The following is a 14,340-nucleotide window of genomic DNA, read 5'->3' as shown; positions in this document are numbered from 1 at the left end:
AGACTATCAGGGTTCATGGATAAAACCCATGAGATTGCCCACATAATATCTTATTAACTGCCCAGGACAAGAGCAGGTTAAGATATACTTCTCAGTGGCTTCCTGGGTTTCATCCCAGTGAGGCTCTTAAGCAGTAAGGAATGGTAATGCTTGGAGATTCTTAAGGTTTCTGTATGACTAAGTTGTTAACTTCCAAATATAACTTTTACAATTGGTTTAAGCACCACCAAAGCACTTGTGTTAATAATTATGCTATGCAGGTATAGCAAGAGTGAAATTACTGCTGAAGTTAGTGACTTTGCAATTACAGAATCTTCCCTGGGGACCCACAAAATAAGTTTGCAATAGCAACCTCACCACTTGCTTATGTATTCTTATTGGCTATTGGCAAATTGTGGTGATAAGAAATCCTGCTCTCTGAATATCAATTTAAAATTCTATTAAAATCACCAGAGAAAAATGGACTTTTCTTCTTTCTAAATATTACTGGTTAAAAAAATGGATTTTCCTGTTATTTAATTACAATTTTATTGCTGGAAAACTGCTTCTCTTCTTGTTTATGCCATTTATTTATATCTGAAATGCCATTCAAACAATAAAAACTCGATTTATGTCTCCACTGAATATGGTGTTTTCTAGATTCTGTGCATGAGACATGCTAATTCAAAGGAAAATTCCTGCTTTTTTCTCTCTTCCTATTTCATAGCATCTGAACTATATCTGTAATACAATATATCTTAAAACATAAAATAAAATATCACCAAGAACATCTTTAGATTTCAAACTAAGAGATCGTTAGAGGTTAGAAAGTTTGGATTTAAAGTAGAAAAAAAAAAAGACTACCATATGTGAATTGATGAAGATTGAGATATCTCCTGTTGCTCAACCAGTTTTCTAAGCTTTGAAGATTTTTTTTTATTGAAGGACAAATTGTGTTGCAGATTTTTGAGGCAGGTGAGATGAACACAGCATACTGGCATCTGATTTCAAGAATCATAGATTAAAAGCCTGTTTCCCAGCTATTTCTCTCTTGGTTTTGTTTATATTTGTAGTGCTTTACTTAACTTTTTGCTGTTGATCAAGGCTGTCTTAGCTCGGGTTTTCAAAATACTTTACACAATCCTAAGAAACAAACGCTGTTGCTAAGATAACAGATCTAAGAAATATATCTAAAATTAAGCATGTAATTTATACAGGTTGTTGCTTTATATTGTTTGTTTTGTTGAATTAGGACCATGATAAGCGCATTGTGTCTTGACAGCTTTTATTAAGAAATTTCTTTAATATAGAAAAAAACTATATCCTTTCATTTTCAGAGTTTACATTACACTCTTTTGTGTGTTTCTTTCTGCTTTTTAATATAGTAGCTAATTTCTTGCAGTCTTTCAGAGATAACTACTATGCTATGCTAAATTTCCAGCTATGTAGTTGTCATTCAGTCTTTCAATATCTACTAATAATACTTTTTTTTCTTAGTTTGGTGTTTGACTTGAAAACAAATCATAGTAACCAAGAGAATAATTTAAATTCATTATTTTTTAATATTCTGAAACCCTTATAAGGACTTCCAAGTTTTCATATCTGTCAGGAGCAACTTCAAATGTTAATGTTTCATGAGGTTTTTATATTGAATCTACAGTGTCTTCAATTGCAGTGATAAACTTAAGCTTCCATGTTAATGAGAATATTGAGAAACATTTGAAATGCACTCTTCATTTAGTTCGGAACACAAAATCAGACCAAATATGAGATAAAATATCCTTTAATAATAATTTATTCAGTTTAAATATATAATATTCTATCTTATGTATCTATCAGTGACATTTTTTAGCTGTAATTTTAGAAAACCAGGGAAAATATAACTTCCAGAGAGAATTTATTTTGGACTTGAAATCATATCACTCTATTATTTTTGGCTGGATTTTTATCTACCAGGAATCACTCCTAATTTTCAAGAAACATCCAATGCAGCATTAATATCATGGGATTTTCATAAATGTTCATATAGAATCAACTTTGAAATTGGTGTTTATTTTATTTTTTCAAGTTCTTTAGGCTTCCAAAATTCAACATGGCTTCATGGAGTTTAAAAAAAAAAATTAAAAAAAAGGGAAAAAGAAACAAATCATTTAAAAGTTTTATAAACCTGCCAATTAGGACAATGAACTTTGTAATTTTTCCTGGTCTATGATGTGCTGAGAAGACTCCAGATCCTCTTTAGAAGTGATTACATTCCTTTAAGCTCTTCCCCAGTGTTGCATTTACAAAATTTCTCTCTAATTCAACATTGCTCACTCTACACAATGATATGAACTATCACAGAGAATGCTACACGTAACAAATACTTTGCCATGGAAAAAAGTTGTGTGGATAGTTTTTAATTTTTACTAGCATTAAAGGGCTTGACATTTATAAATAATAGAAAATGTTACAGTGAGCTTCATAAGCAACAGTAAATAGTGTGAGGAAAAGTGTAAGTATTTTTAAAGACCTAAGATTTGGGCATTTTACTCAACCAAGCTTTTAAAGTATATTTTTTCATTATATTAAGGGTGAACACTATGACAACATGTATCTTAAATGTGGCCCCACAAATAACAAAACAAATACAGATTAAGAAATGCCATAACTTTGAAGCAAATACAGTCTCTGGGGAATTTTGATAGATACTTTGCAGTCTTTCCTGAACACAGGGTGTTTTTTTAAAGACAAAAGCTTCCTGGGTCAGTTTGGCTCCAGCTCCCTGGAGCACCTGGAAGAATCCAGTCTGTCATTTCCCCTTGAAATCCTGAAACTCTGAGTTAAATCAGCCCATTGCTCCTAAACTCCTGTGCTGAGTATCCAAGTATTTATGAGGCTGGAATGTTCTCTGTTTAAGGAGAGGAATCACCTCTCCAGTTCCCTCTTGATCTGGAAATGGAAGATCTGCCAAATATGTTGCTGGGTACATTAAGCTGCAGAGCAGCCCATACAGGATTAGCTGCATTCACTGCACTGAATGTTTCTGAAGGCACTGCCAAGTGCTCTGGAGGATTTCAGGATGCACAGAGACATGGGCTGACCCTGCCATCTAGGTCTTAGAGCTTCACTGAAATATTATTCACTATGAAATATGACATTGTGTGATTTCTCTTTGTTTTGCTGTATTAATTTGTCTTGTGCTAAAGTGTATCATGCCAGCTAAAAGTCAGAATTTATCATCAGCTTAAACATGGCTGATAAGAAAAAAACTGACTCTAGGAAGGTTTTTTTTATTATTTTTCATTTTTCATGTATATATATAAATTTTCTGTGCCCCATTAGCGAAGTATCTGCAATGTTTAAGGTTTAATAAACCCTCAAAGTCCCAGACTGCTGGCTTCTTGCAGTGCAACATGGAAATCATTAGAAAGCATGTACATCTATAATGCAAATTCAAAGTTGAATCTGTTTGGCGGTCCCTGTAGAAGAGGAAGTTTTATCTATCTTTCTGTAGGCACCAGTATATAATTTCTTCATGTGTAGCTGTTACGAGAGCATGCACACAGATGAGTTCTTAGATGTCTGATAGCAATTTACTTACCCAAAGATCCATTTGCATGTGAGAAAGTAGATGCAGATAGAGTCCGGGTTTTGTTTTATGCTTACATCGAGCCTTTAAGTCACTGCTGCTGAACACATCCTTGGAATAATGAGCAGCATTTGCAACTTCTTCCCCTAAAAATTTATATCACTTCTGCTGGATTAACTCTGCAGAAAGTTACAGGGAGTATGATAATGTATTCTGCATTTGGATGAGTACCAAAAGGAACGGACAGCATTGAAGAACACATGTTGCAATGATGAAACAAGTGCTTTGACTAAAATCCTGGTCCATTAAATGAAGTAATGGTTCTGTGTGCTACTAATGAAGCTGAGATTTGACCCTCAGTGTTTACCCCTAAGATCTATCCAAACAATTTTTTCAGACCTGTGGCTGAGGGCAGCTCCGTGATCATTACTGAGTCCTTGTTTTTAATGCCATAGAATGGTCAAAATTATATGGCAAAGTTTGTACCTCATGGTCTGTTTTGCCCCAGCTCTTGCAGTACCAGTATTTCTGGGCTGACTGAAACATTTGTAGACTGAATGCATCACACCTTGAGCACAGATTGTATATTACCTTACTGTGATTAACTAATCCAGAGCTTCCATGTGCTCTCATGGTTTTCTACAGTACAATAACACAGGACTTTTTTACATAGAGTCTGGTTGAATTTGGCCATGCAAGGTGTATTTTAGGATTTATTTCAATATTTTCAATTAATGGGTAAAGCAAAACCTCACAGAAATGATAGCTGTTGAGTTGAATTGCTCTGTCCTACTTGGTTACTGCCTGTAGGCCTAAGAAAGCAGCTACAAACCATCTAACTGAAGAGAATTACTTGTCAAGTTGCAACGAACGGGAAGAGAAAACTAAATACACCAAAATGTTTCAAAGTATTACTGTTGCATGATATGGTATGTTATATTGAGCTGTGTTCACTAAATTAAAGAATAGCCATTACATAAATCAGCTCTGCAGCATACCTGGAAGCAGTGCAAGATTAACTTATTCTGATATGTTTCTGAAAAAACAACCCTGAAATGGCTAAGTCAGTTCAGATTAAAAAATATATTTAGATAATAGGTAAGTTCTTTCAATATTCACAAGAAGGAAAGCAAGTTTCAGGTTAAATGATCAATTTTCCTGGCTTTGGTTATTAGAATGTATTTTTCTTAATAAGTGTTGGAAGAAAAAGTGAGTAACTATATTTCAGTTTATTGCAGATGCACATAAGCCTAACAAAAACATCTTTGAAATAGTATCATCTATATCTAAAGCACAAGTGCAAGCAATAGTCAATCACATTTTCATTCCAAGGATTCTTGGATAGAAGACTTAATTGTTTGCTGATGAACAGAAATAAAGAGATTGTCATTTTAAAGAAAGTCTTAGTTTATCACCAGCCTTGTTTTGAATTTGGATTTTTGTACTGTTATTCTGACACTGAATATTAGATCCAACCAGTATCTGAACATATTGCACAGGCAAATCTGTAAATATCATACTACATAATACTATGAGTATTAATATCAAGTCCTTTATGCTTTGATATGTGATTTGGATCAGATTAGAAGTTTTCTGGTGACATGTTTTTTTCTTGGAAAAGGCAGATATGCTGACATATTTTCATGGGTAAAGTACTTGTTCGAGTGAATGTTCAAGAAAACACGAAATTGTGATGGGCTTCTTGCTTGTTGGGAGTCTGGGGCCACCTGGATGCGTTGCTTGAGAAGGAAAACAGCTGAAGAGCAAAGGGTTTGAGAGTAAAGTCAAGAGCCTCCTACTTTCATGTGACATGGCCAGGAAGATTGGCAAGATGTGAATCCCAGCTCCAAGATTATGACCAGCAGTAAGACCTGGATGTTTGCAGACTCCCATTCCTACTTTTCAGTCAATTGGGACAGCACATTGAAAAACACAAATTAAGATCAGAAGTGTTCTTTAGAATGTAAGTGTCAGTCCCTCCCATTACAAAGAGGAGTAGCTGGGACCATTCAGCTAAGAAGACCCTGCTGTAGTCCTTAAAATATTTCACAGAGTTGGCAATGTGTGATGAATAATTTTAATTAGCCAAAACCAGGCTAATATATGTGAACATCCTCTGTGTATCCTAGACATTTTACATTTTGCAAATTGTCTGCTTCTGCCAGTATGTCAGCCTATCAGATAACAAAACTACCACATAAGGTAGTTCTGCTGTAAACTGAATGTTTTACTTTTCATCAAAGAAAGTTTAAGAAAACACCTGGCAGATAGGGAGTATAAGAGTTCATGGAAACCACTGTGATAATACATCTAACAGTTTCCTGAACAAGACTACACATCCTGCTGGATTGTAGTTTGAATAAATTCATGGTTGTCTGAACCCATCTGAGTAGACATACCCTAGATCCTCACCATTCTTTGCCCTTCAAATACCAATAAAACTGGGGAGGAAAGATATCCCTACAATACAGGATAATGCAGTTGTAGTTAGCGGAAATGCTAGAACCTCCTTGATATGAAAACTGTGTACTTCAAATGAGTGCATTAGTGTGTAGCACAAATATTTTTCCCTCCCAGTCATAACTTGGAAACCATTTAAACAGAAAACACTCTGAGCCTTTAAAACAGTTTGAATTCTGCATTGTTTCTTATCATTTATCCCTTTGAGAAATGATACATTCTCATCTTTACTCAAAGACTTTCAACAGAGCAACTTCTATCCAGCATGTACTATGGTCATGACCGTTGCTGAGGTGCCAATAGAAAATGACATTGCAGCAGCATCATTTTGTGATTTTTTTGAAATTTCCCCACGTATTTGTTGATCTCACTGTGTGTTAACTCTGTTGCTGGGTTAACACTATCCTAGTGTAGAATTAAAAACCTGCTATGTAATCTCTCATGCTTGATCCAATCAGTGTTATTTTAAGGTATGGTCAAAGGCACAAGACTGCCATTAAAGAACATGTTTTCACAAATACTCCAAAGTAAAACAATGGAAAGTGTGAATCACAGAAGGCAATACTCCTCTTTTTTCTTATTTTTCTGTTTTTGCTGTTGTTGTTGTTTTCATTTGTTTTAGGGGTTTTTTTCTTTGGATATAAAAATCCAAGAGATATCACACAAAAGATGTGCAGGAAGTTTGAAAGTAATAACAGTACAACCAAGTAATCTGCAAAGATTAATGGGCATAGTACACATGGCTGCTCAGAAGGGAGAGGGGACTGTTCAAGGTTAGCACTGTTTCATTAATTCCATTTTTAGACTTTTTGCACTCACCTACAGTTGGCAGGCTTTTCTAAATAATGCTACTAGACTACAAAAAGGTGTAAAATGAAGAAAGGAGTGGTTCAATAAATAACTGAAGTCAACATTTACTGAATATAACATTCCTTATGACACACAGTGTTTAGAGTATTTAATCAGGTCTCTTTTAAAAGCAATTGATATTCTTGGTAGTCTGTGTATAATGTTGTCAAGAGAGTTGGAAGGATGTTAACATTTCATTACTCTTGTCATTGATTTTTCTCTGCTTTCTTCACAACAAAAGTCAAAACGTGACCTCTTATTCCACTGAATTAGTTCCAGAGCACTTGGCATTATTGACCTCCTAATGAAAATTAATGGCAACTCTTTTGATTCAGGCTTTCAAGTAGGCACACCAAGCACATTTGAAAAACAGGCATGGTTATTTCTCATATTGAAGTGAAGTAACACACTATTAAGTAACGAAATGTACGTTAATGCAACATTAAATTTGCAAATGTAAGTGTACAGAATTCAAGAGACTTAAACTGCATTATCCGGAGTTGATGCTGCAAAGATTTAAGCTTGGCAATAATTTCAGACCTGGAGAGCCAAAGAGTTTTACAAGGCAAGTTACATATACACTTAGAACACTACAGCCTCAGGTCCTAAATTTATACTAAAAGTCTGGCAAGATTGAAATGTTTTTACTATGCAGCAGAGACAATTGCACATTATCTTAGGTATCTCCATGATTTTCTTTCCCCTTTTAAAGCTAGAGAAGAATGCAAATTCTTTTCAGTGACTTTTGTGCTCATGAGCTGTCACTCTGCAGCTGAGTGGATTTCCTTCATCCAGATTCTTACATAAATGTTTGTGCACAAACTGACTCCTGTGTATGGATATGGACCCTTCCTTCATTGCATCTGTGTAAATAAGGATTACCTCTACTGGGTGAAACAAGAAAGCTGGATGGATTCATACCTGGACATGGGGTGAAAGCTTACCTCTTTATCTAAACAGTTTCCTATTCTGGGAAAACTTTCCCAGAAATAATACCTGGGGAAATATCTGGGAAAACTGCAAGAATAATGAACAGACTAACTTAATTTGTCTCTTTCCTTAGACAACAAAGACTATGATGCATATCTATCCTATACCAAAGTGGATCCTGACCAGTGGAATCAAGAAACTGGAGAAGAAGAAAGATTTGCTCTTGAGATCCTACCAGATATGCTTGAAAAGCATTATGGATACAAGTTGTTCATCCCAGACAGAGATTTGATTCCCACAGGAAGTAAGTCATGTCCTTATTCTTGTGTATTTTCTAAACAACCAATGCAGTGATTGCAGTATTTGTTTGAGTCTCTTTTCTATATCTACTCCTTCAGAATGTCATCTTTTCTCCCTTGTCTTAGAGAATGGCAAAGATAAGCCAACAGACATGCTTAGTGTATATTTCCAAGATAAGAGGATTATTATTTAGTAATTGCATTATTCTGATTGAAGGTGAGATAGTGCAGAAAGGGCATGCATAAAGAACGGTAATGAAAGACTCACTTTTTCACTGTTTTTTGAGAGCTTTCATCTCTAGGAATGAATACAGAGTTTGTCGGTTTCAGTTCCTTAGAGATTGTTTGAAAAGATATCCGTAATTCTACATATTACAGAAATTAAGACAAAAAGGAAAAAGTTGTGTTTGGACTAAGGCAATGGTTGACTAATAAAATTTACATTAGAGAAAAATAGTGAATTCTGTCAGTGGCCACTGCAGATAAATGTGTAGTGGATATACTTGATCATTCTCAGACACTGAAAATTAGAATTGATTGGTACAAGTAGATCTTTTTCATGTTTCTATCACCTATTCCAGCAGAAGTACGATAATGTTTTTTAAGTTGTAGTATTCTTCATAAGCTCACTGTAATCATATAGACAGCTACTAAGTTCAATATCTTTTTCTAAAGGTAATAAGGGATGCTTGGTGTAGGAAAAGCTCGAACAGTCTCATGGATATTTTTTAAACCTACAGCAAACCAGATAGTAATTTGCAGGAGACAACACTGTTGTTGTGTGTGGTGGGGTCATGGAAGGAAAAGCAGAATCTAAACCTACCACACACCACAGAGTATCATCTGAGTTTGAGACTGAGCTCCTAAAGCACATAGATGCTGCTCTGCTGTCTATCTGGGTGACTTTGCCTTTTTAAAGTAAAAAATCATGATGGACACAATTGTTTCAATACAGATAATGATACAAAACTGCAACTCATGAACAAACACAATCCATAGCACAAGTGGGAGTAGATGTTTCTCAGGATCAAAGAATGCTTTAGGTTGGAAGGGGCCTCTGGAGATCACCTTGTTCAACCTCCCTGCTCAAGCAGGGCCTCATAGAGCAGGTTGCCCAGGACCATGTTCTTCCAAGCCAGCCTGGCACATTTGCAAGTGATGTTTTTTCAGTGGGATCTTCTGCGAGCAGGGATTTGCCTCTGTTCTTTCTAGCCAGTCTGTTTTCTTAGATTGGTTTTTGAGCAGTTGTTTTGTTTTGTAGCCTACATTGAAGATGTGGCGAGATGCGTAGACCAAAGCAAGCGACTGATCATCGTTATGACTCCAAGTTATGTGGTAAGAAGAGGTTGGAGCATCTTTGAACTGGAAACAAGGCTTCGAAATATGTTAGTCACGGGAGAAATCAAAGTGATTCTGATTGAATGCAGTGAACTACGAGGAGTTATGAACTACCAGGAGGTCGAGGCCCTAAAACATACCATCAAGCTCCTCACTGTAATTAAATGGCACGGACCAAAATGCAACAAGTTGAATTCCAAGTTCTGGAAACGTTTACAGTACGAAATGCCTTTTAAGAGGATTGAACCCATCACAAATGAGCAGGTTTTAGATGTCAGTGAGCAGGGGCCCTTTGGGGAACTGCAGACAGTCTCCGCGATTTCCATGGCTGCTGCCACCTCTACTGCTCTTGCCACTGCCCATCCAGACCTGCGCTCCACCTTTCATAACACATATCACTCACAGATGCGCCAGAAACACTATTATCGAAGCTATGAATACGATGTACCTCCTGCCGGCACCCTGCCGCTTACCTCAATAGGTAACCAGCACACCTACTGCAACATCCCTATGACACTTATAAACGGGCAGCGGCCACAGACAAAAACTAACAGGGAGCAGAACCCAGAAGAGGCTCACACAAACAGTGCCATACTGCCCCTCCTGCCACGGGAGACCAGTATATCCAGTGTCATCTGGTGACCGAGATGCAAGGGGTTGTCGACCCCCTTGAATAGGAGCAGAGTCTGCAGTCTGGTGCCTGGAACTACATCCTCGACTGCTGCTGTTAAACATGCATTACAATCGATAACATACGAGGAAAAACAGGGTCTTGTACATATGTTTTTGCAATTTCTTTGTAGCATCAGTCTTCCTGTTTTACCCATGTCTCTTCCATTCACATTTTCGACTTTGTTTTATATGTCATTAGAATTTGTATATTTACATTTTTTTAAAAGAAGAGACTGCTGTATAGATAGGAAACTTTTTTGCTTCATTAGTATAGTTTTAGTTTTTTTGTTTGTTTTTAACCTCTCTTGGGAATGCTTGGACAAAGCTATGTTGATATCAGAAGCACCATCCATTTTGTTGGCCTGCCTAGCCTGATTCCTGAAGGCCATGCCTGCTGCAGCTCACTTCTTTTGGAGAGTATTTGTTTTTAGAAGGACCCCAACCCTCACTGAAAGCTCCAGTTTCATTTCTACTCCCGTAATGTGCACTGCTCCTTCCCCGCCCTTACAAAGACCCCAATTTGGGGTAACACTACAGTCTGACCATCTAACATGTAACTTGGTAGATACCTGCCAAACCACAGAATATACCCAATCTGTATCGGTTGCTTCTCAGTAGTCACTACAGAGTGTGTAGAAACTAGAACCGGTTTGCTTTTGTTTTCTTGGGTTTGTTTTTTAATTATTATTTTATGAATGACTTGATTGTATTCCTTTTATAAATATAAAAGCAAACCCTATTTTTAACACATCCTGGAAAAGTATCAATGTGGTTGTGGATTTTATTTTTCAAACATTTAATTTTTTTTTCCCCCTTTCTAAATCCTGCAAATGACGTCATTTGCAAATGTCAGGCAAGTAAGACAAGTGAGGCAATAGGCACTGAAGTGCAGAGAGTCCTGCTGATATGTACAGTGATGACTTCCAAACCAAAGGGGAATAAAAAGACAGTATTGTAGATGGTTTGTCATTTTGTATTATAGAAAGTGTTATTTTCAAAAAAAGTAAGAGCAAAACATTATTTTGCTGTGGATTACAGAGTCCCCTTGTATTTTAATGTTCCAAAAATTGTATTTGCTTTAAAATGCTATATTCAGGATTAAGAACTCTTCTTTCATTTGGTTTTAGTTTGTAACGATAAATAAAACTTTATTAATTTCAACATGATTTCAGTAAGAACTCAGGCAGAAAAAAATGACATGAATACCAGAAATATAATTGTTTTCAGAATAAACTTTATTTATACAAAATTAATATTTAAATCAGACCTGGAAGTATTAAAACCAATTTATTCACTTTAATGAATAAATAAATTAGTTTTATTTTTATGTATGATTCTCTTTGAGGAGTTGCAAATAATGCATGTACCATGGCTGACAGGGAAGAAAAAAACCCCACCACTGTGTTTACATCCGGACATCTTTAAGACCAATTAAATAAGCACCTTGCTCATATTTATGTTTTAAATAATGGAAAAGTCCTTTCTGGTTTTAGAAAGAGAGAGGACTGGTGCAGCTCTCCAACATATTCAGGCCAAGCTCTCTGCTAGTCCCTCCTAGCAGAAGGAGAAGTAGAGTTGCTGGCTGCAGCACACTGTCATGTAGTCATGGGTTTGATTTACCCTGGCAGAAATGTAACTGGTGTCCTGGCAAACAGGCCTTATGGTCTATTTAGGTAATTAATTAGCTTTAGGTATTTTTATGGCAGCTGAATGATATTGGCCAATATAATGAATGTGTGGGGTTTGTTCATCCTGATTGTCACAACGAGAAAAGTATAGCTTATAATATTTTGGTCTTCTTAATGAGAAGTGAGCAGGGCAACTGCAGTTTGGGGGATGTTTGTGGGAGTAATCCAGAACTGACAGTGTGGGAGGAAATGACTATGCTCCTGTTGTGAAAGTCAAGAAATCTCAGTATCTACATGAGAAGCTAATAGACCTTTGAGATGTGCACTGATTTTTATTTGCTAGAAATGTTTATTTCTCCGCAATTTTGCTCAAGCCCTTTTCTACAATCTGTTCTTTATTACAGTGTCTCTCTCTGGACATGTGCCAAACATCCACAAAATGGAAATGAAGCTACCAAGTCAGATAAAATTTTAAGAGACTTTTGCACATTTGGTTATTTTCATAGTGTAAGAAAACTATCATTTATTTGCTCTTACAGACACCTGTCAGGCACTGATGGGATTTTCCTTCATTCATCTGGTTGCCAAATACCCCAATATCCTCTGAAAGCAATGCATTATTGTTTTCCCCTTTCCTTCACCTTTCTATGCCCTGGGGTAAAGACTGGGATGGGGAATAAATGTAGGATTTAATTATCTGACCACAGTTACATTTAGACAACTGGTAGGTGTTTTCTTAGCCACATGGGAAGTACTTTTATGTTGTTCTATTTTTAGTGTAGATTTAAGCACTTTGAAAAGCATGATTCAGGGATTGACAGATACTATTTGATATTCACACCACTTAAAAAAAGTTTTTATTCTAGTGCATTGTCATATTATCAAATATAAGAAAAACAAACAAACAAAAAGAAACAAACCACAAAACAAAACCTGAAATAAAAGGAGAAGCTGTCTATGGCTTTAGAAAAATTCCTCCTTAGTATTCCTCTTCTGTGAACAACTCGATGTGGGGAACAGGGAAGGAAACTGTTGTGTGCTCACGTGCTCTTTCTTGGACAAAAATTCTATTGGAACGCAAAATAAAATGGACAAAAAAAACCAAAACCAACAAAAACTGTCATTGCCCTAGTGCTTAGGCTCCATTGTTTTAGATGAAAGTATTCCGGTTTTTGACAATGCAGCCTGAACTGTGCATGCAATAGCCACATATAAGGTTTAGCCATAAGCAAATAGCACTTTATTTTAAAAACTGCACAGTGTGATGATCAGAAAAACTTACTCTGCCTGGTCAGTAACTTTGGGTCTGTATGTGGTTTCTATGCACGTAAATTATCCAAGTGTGGTGCTCCATCTTTATAAGACTCTCTCTAATCAGGGTAGTCTTTGTTATAAAACTAAAGGACTTTGTTGCACAACTTGTGTAAATTTGGTATATAGGCTCTCCAGACAGCATTTATAGCTGGACAGAAATGGGAGACTGTATAGTATGCAGCTAATTATCTTGAAGGCAAAGTGCGTTGCTGGGTCTGATTCTGTTCTCAGTTGCAGCAGCATGATTTAAGAGTAAATCTAATAAAGTTGAATGAGTGCAAGATTGATTTGTGTGGGAGAGGAAAATTGGAAAAGCAAAGGGAAAAGGAATTCATATTTGCAGTCTGTGACAAGCTGAAATCTTGGCTGCAAGGAAAGCAGCAGCAAACGTTTTCTGAATTTTAGTAGGGACCCAGTTCTCACCTGGCAGCCAACATCAAACACTTTCAATATGATCTGGTTCAGAGCTAAATACTGTTAGGCTTAGATGCAAACTAAGATTTTTCTATTACTGCACAGCTGTGAAAACCATGTGTGTGTTACATAATGGGTGATAATCAACTTCAAAATAATTGGAAAGCTTGTTATACCCAACTGATAAAAATTCACGAAGTTTTATTTGGATATTGAGCATTAATGACACATTTAAATTATAGATAAAGCAGTGGGATTTGGGGAAAACTGGCCTGGTAAACAGGATTTCTTGATTTTTAAATTAAAAAAAAAAAAACTTAGAGAGAAAAAAAAAAAAAGAAGAAAATGTCAAGCTAGCAAGCCTAAGGAAAGTTTAATTAAAATCCAAAGAAGAAAAAAAATCACAGCAGTAAAGTAAGTTCAAAAATAAAAAGAGCCCAATGGAGAATAAAGAGCAAAATACCCACCTGCTTTTTGACTGTATTGTGGTTTCTTTTGTCATGTAAAGCTCTGTACTCTGGCTGACCTACATCAAGCAACTGGCTTTTTTGGAGGCCATCCAGATAGACCAGCAACACAAATATGTCCCTGTACATCTAGTACGCTTCTGAATGATTTTTTTACTTGTTGATAGTTTAGCACAGAGAGATTTTTGTTTGTCTTCTATTGTGATAAAGAGGATGGCAGAAATCTGCCAGTGCTAAAAAAATCTCCGTAACAGACTTAGGTTATTATCTAGAGTAACTATATTCTTTAACACCCACCCGTTATCTGATTTGCTGTTATTAGAACACTTTTTTTAACCCAATTCTCAGCTGAGAAATAGATTAATGTTGCTGGCAATAGAAAAAATGTCAGCAATCTCACAACAACGAGTCTCCTTGTA

General features: G+C 36.2%; 1 protein-coding gene across 3 annotated transcripts in view; it reads left to right on the top strand.

The window, feature by feature from the left end:
* IL1RAPL1 (interleukin 1 receptor accessory protein like 1) overlaps positions 1-12,635 on the top strand; it is a 701,789-nt gene extending 689,154 nt beyond the window's left edge. For all 3 annotated transcript variants that reach the window (XM_032679220.1, XM_032679222.1, XM_032679221.1), the window contains 2 exons: positions 7,923-8,093; positions 9,350-12,635. In XM_032679220.1, coding sequence (XP_032535111.1) covers positions 7,923-8,093; positions 9,350-10,068 — 890 coding nt within the window. In that variant the 3' untranslated portion in view covers positions 10,069-12,635. The remainder of the gene's footprint in view (positions 1-7,922; positions 8,094-9,349) is intronic.
* Positions 12,636-14,340: the final 1,705 nt, after the last annotated feature.

Source organism: Chiroxiphia lanceolata, chromosome 2 (assembly GCF_009829145.1).
Source record: "Chiroxiphia lanceolata isolate bChiLan1 chromosome 2, bChiLan1.pri, whole genome shotgun sequence".
Classification (NCBI taxonomy): domain Eukaryota; kingdom Metazoa; phylum Chordata; class Aves; order Passeriformes; family Pipridae; genus Chiroxiphia; species Chiroxiphia lanceolata.
This window is presented reverse-complemented; position numbering and strand designations above follow the sequence as displayed.